This window comes from Fukomys damarensis, unplaced genomic scaffold, assembly GCF_012274545.1.
Source record: "Fukomys damarensis isolate Sample0158 unplaced genomic scaffold, DMR_v1.0_HiC HiC_scaffold_23, whole genome shotgun sequence".
Taxonomy (NCBI): Eukaryota; Metazoa; Chordata; class Mammalia; order Rodentia; family Bathyergidae; genus Fukomys; species Fukomys damarensis.
Genome location: NW_022900935.1, coordinates 9,485,879 through 9,489,655, shown reverse-complemented (window position 1 = coordinate 9,489,655; position 3,777 = coordinate 9,485,879). Strand labels below are relative to the sequence as shown.

Here is a 3,777-nt window from a genome sequence, read left to right as displayed (position 1 = left end):
ATTTTGTCGGCAGAGGTAGAAGGAGGTCTGGTCGGAGACGCCAGGGTGGTCCGCGGTTGAATCGTCTGTGCTCGCAGGCTTTGTTCGATCTGTGCCTCTTCGCTCCGTGGAAAGGGAGGGAGGCTTCGACGTCGAGTGGGAGCTGCCGCCGCAGTCCGAGCCGAAGTCGGTGAGTGGCCGAAGCACGGCCATGTTGGCGGCCGCTCCCTATTGTTAAGAAGGCGGCGGGCGCGGAGCCGACAGCCCGGTTTGCCGGCGAGGGGAACGGGAACGGGAACGGGCGCGGGAGCCAGGCCTCGGCGGCCGCGGGCTCCATCTATGATAACGCAAGAGGCCTGAACTCGCTGCTTGGGTTACTAACACTCCGGAAGGCCTTCTACCTACCCTGGTGGAAGGCAGGGGCTCACTCTTCGGTCACTTGCTTTCTCGGAATCGAACCAAACGAAGCCTGGAGGTCGCTTGGCGAGGCGTTCTCACGCACGCGGTTACTACGTCTTGTGAAACTTGAGTCATGGGGAGGCATAACCGAAGGAAGCACTCCCCACGGTGGGAGTCGCGGCTTTGTGGAAAGTAAAGATCGGAAAATTCGGATGGAACTTTAGAGCATGGTCTCTTTAGAAAATACATTTTAAGCCACTTTCTTGGTTTTAGCTGGAAATGCGAAAGTTTAGCGTTTTGGTTACGAAGTGGTATCTGATGTTTTCTAGGAAAAAGGTAAGTTGGTGGGACTTGTAGGTACTCAAAAAATTCCCTCGGAGCTTGATGGGTTGTTAGATGGCATCTATGAGGTCAAAGTCATCTTCAGACACCTTGTTTTCTAGAATCCTTTATGTTCAGCTTTTTAGCCATTCTTTTACTGCAGCTATTTCTGTAGCAAATGTAAATGATCACTCTCTCCCGTCTTTTTTAACTGATCAAGTAGTCTTTACTTTTGCAGCTGAGACTTCTCTCAAATTTGTGTGCTGAGGAGACTCAGATGTTGGCCTCAGCTCCTAGATTGAACTCAGCAGATCGGCCCATGAAAACTTTTGCCTTGAGACAAAGGAAAGGACCCACCAGAAAGCAACACCTATTATCTTGGGCTTGGCAGCAAGGAAGAAAAGTAGTGGAAATACTGCAATCTGAAGAACAGACTGAAAGGTATAAACCTGCATCAAAATGGGGTATTTTATAATGGACCCATTCATTCAAAGGGTCTCACTATGTAGTTTCGCTGGATTTGAACTATGTAGCCCAGGCAGGTCTCAAACTCTTTGAGATCCTCCTGCTTCAGGACTCCAAAATGCTGGGAATACAGGTGTGTGCGCCATGCCTGACCTTTACAAAGGCTTAATTCAGATTTGTGATGAGCTCATTTTTCTTAGGAACAGTAATACAGACTGCATATATATATATGCACGCCGAGTTAAAGCATCTATGCAGTCCATATTTTGGAATTTTACCAGGACCTCTGGAATTAGAAATTGGAGCTGTAAAACCTTTTAGAAAGAACTTTCCAACTTTCCTTTCGGGAACTTAATCATTTTCATTTTCTTAACAGGTGACAAAGAAGCTGAAGATGGGCGGTGGAGAGAGGTATAACATTCCAGCCCCTCAATCCAGAAATGTTACTAAGAACCAACAGCAGCTTAACAGACAGAAAACCAAGGATCAGAATTCCCAGATGAAGATTGTTCATAAGAAAAAAGAAAGAGGACATGCTTATAACTCCTCAGCAGCTGCATGGCAGGCCATGCAGAATGGGGGGAAGAACAACAATTTTCCAAATAATCCAAATTGGAACTCTAGTTTATCAAGTCCCAGCTTACTTTTTAAGTCTCAAGCTTGTCAGAACTATGCTGGAGCCAAATTTAGTGAGCCACCATCACCAAGTGTGCTTCCCAAACCACCGAGCCACTGGGTTTCTGTTTCCTTTAGCCCTTCAGATAAAGAAATACTGACATTTCAACTTAAAACCTTACTTAAAGTACAGGTATAAAGATGTTTAAATTTAGCTATATTTACAAATAGTCATCAATTGGTCTGAAAGAAATTCACTAGAGTATCTGTAAAACTGATAATGTAAAATTATAATCAGACTATCTCATTTGTTTTGTGTTGTGTGCACTGTGATGTAATGGTAGTATCAGTGCAACTTAAAATAATGTTCTCAATTAGGTAACAAGTGAAATGACTTGATTAGATTTGATTAATCTTTATTAGTGAGGAAAGTAATATTCATGGGTCAGATTTACTTGAAGTGATTCAAATTGTAAGCATCTAGCTGACACAAGTTGGAAAATCAGGCAGACATCTGAAAGTTTCTCTTAGGGATATCAAACATGCCAACAATCTAATGCACTGCCAAAAGAAAATGTGAATTTTCTTAAATAGCTGCATTTCACTAAATTGTAGTGATAAATGTGTAAAGGGCAACTTAATCAGAATGAGGCACAAATACTCTGGTGGCCTTAAAATGAAACAAACCATGAACAGGCATCTGCCAATATAGGTGTACCAGAACTTTGTAGCTTTCCAAGTACATTTTTATATTGCAGCACCACACAGGCTGACAGTGATCTGGCCTTATCCCTGCAAAGCTTAAAGTAGGGAGTGATATGTGAAAAATTTACCTAGGGAAAAAGAGCCATGTAAATACGTGTAATAAGCTTGTAGCATATGTAAAGTTTTCTTGGCTTTTATCCTACAAAAAAATATTTTAGTATGAATTTGCTGAATGTAAGACCATGGACTGTTATACTATGGCCTAATTTTAGAGGTCCATAATTGTTTTTAAAGTTTGCCCTTGTGCTAAAGTGCCAGTGTATGTTATAACTGATTTGGTTGTAAACTATTTCAAAGTAAATTCTAGTGTAATATGTTTTATAATACAACTGAAAAGGTGTAAGCTGCTAAAATATTTCTATTTTTAAGAGATGAAAAGTGTACAGGATTCCCTCACTACCCTGTTTAAACCCAAAGAATAATATTGGCTTTCACCAGAGTGTTGCCATTGATTTTTATTTTTTTTGTCATAAGATCAACCCAAGGAACCACTCATGTAAAAGATCTCTCTGCATAACTTCCCAAAGACCCAAAAATCCTAAAAGCAGAAAAGCAAAGTTGTGTTTCTCCAGATTTAGATGAAACAATATTGCCCAAATGAAATATTGAACATTCTAAAAAGATAAGTTCATGTAGTACTTAAATGTATAAGGTATGAATTTGAAACATGAAATTAAAAAAATTTTCCCTCCCCAATAGCTTGTTTTTTTTTGGGGGGGGGTACTGGGGATTAAATTCAGGACATTACACTTGAGAGGCATCAGCACCACTGAGCTAGACCCCAGCCAGTAGTATTTTAAAAACTATTACAACTGCCTAATCTTTATTATAATGTACACAATGAACTGAAATTTGATTAAGGTTGTTAGTTTGAAGAGAAGCCACTGGCTTGCTGTTGTTTTGGTTTGATATACAGCTATTCAATTAACCCAAGACTTTCCTGGCAACGCTAACAGTAAAAAGGCCACAAGACCAGCAAAATTTCACAAAGCTCTTGAAGGTCAAATTATCAAATTAAGTAAAATGAGTTATTGAATTTATATTTTAAGATGATTTAAAATTTATTAAAAAATAGAACTCAAATTGTATCAAGTGTGGCAGGGGCACACCCACATTCCCTGTATTCCAGAGGCTGAGCCACCTGGGGCTACATAGAGAGACCCTGTCTCAAAAACAAAAAGGAACTCAGATTGGGAAAAACTCTTGTGTCTTAAGTATAATTTACACAAGGGA

The 3,777-nt window shown here is 40.5% G+C and overlaps 1 protein-coding gene across 2 annotated transcripts; it reads left to right on the top strand.

Moving 5' to 3' along the window:
* The first annotated feature begins 6 nt into the window (after window positions 1-6).
* Pnrc2 (proline rich nuclear receptor coactivator 2) lies at window positions 7-2,976 on the top strand. 2 transcript variants are annotated; one of them, XM_010625953.2, is made up of 3 exons: window positions 7-169; window positions 938-1,140; window positions 1,541-2,976. In XM_010625953.2, the coding sequence occupies exon 3, from the start codon at window positions 1,559-1,561 to the stop codon at window positions 1,976-1,978; it is 420 nt and encodes a 139-aa protein (XP_010624255.1). In that variant the 5' UTR covers window positions 7-169; window positions 938-1,140; window positions 1,541-1,558; the 3' UTR covers window positions 1,979-2,976. The 2 variants fall into 2 exon arrangements, with proteins under 2 accessions (XP_010624255.1, XP_010624256.1); XM_010625954.3 differs by lacking the exon at window positions 7-169 and adding an exon at window positions 278-714.
* The last annotated feature ends 801 nt before the right edge of the window (window positions 2,977-3,777 follow it).

Excerpts from the sequence above, each read along its gene's own strand:
- Pnrc2 (XM_010625953.2), top strand. The coding sequence starts at position 1,559 with ATGGGCGGTGGAGAGAGGTATAACATTCCAGCCCCTCAATCCAGAAAT.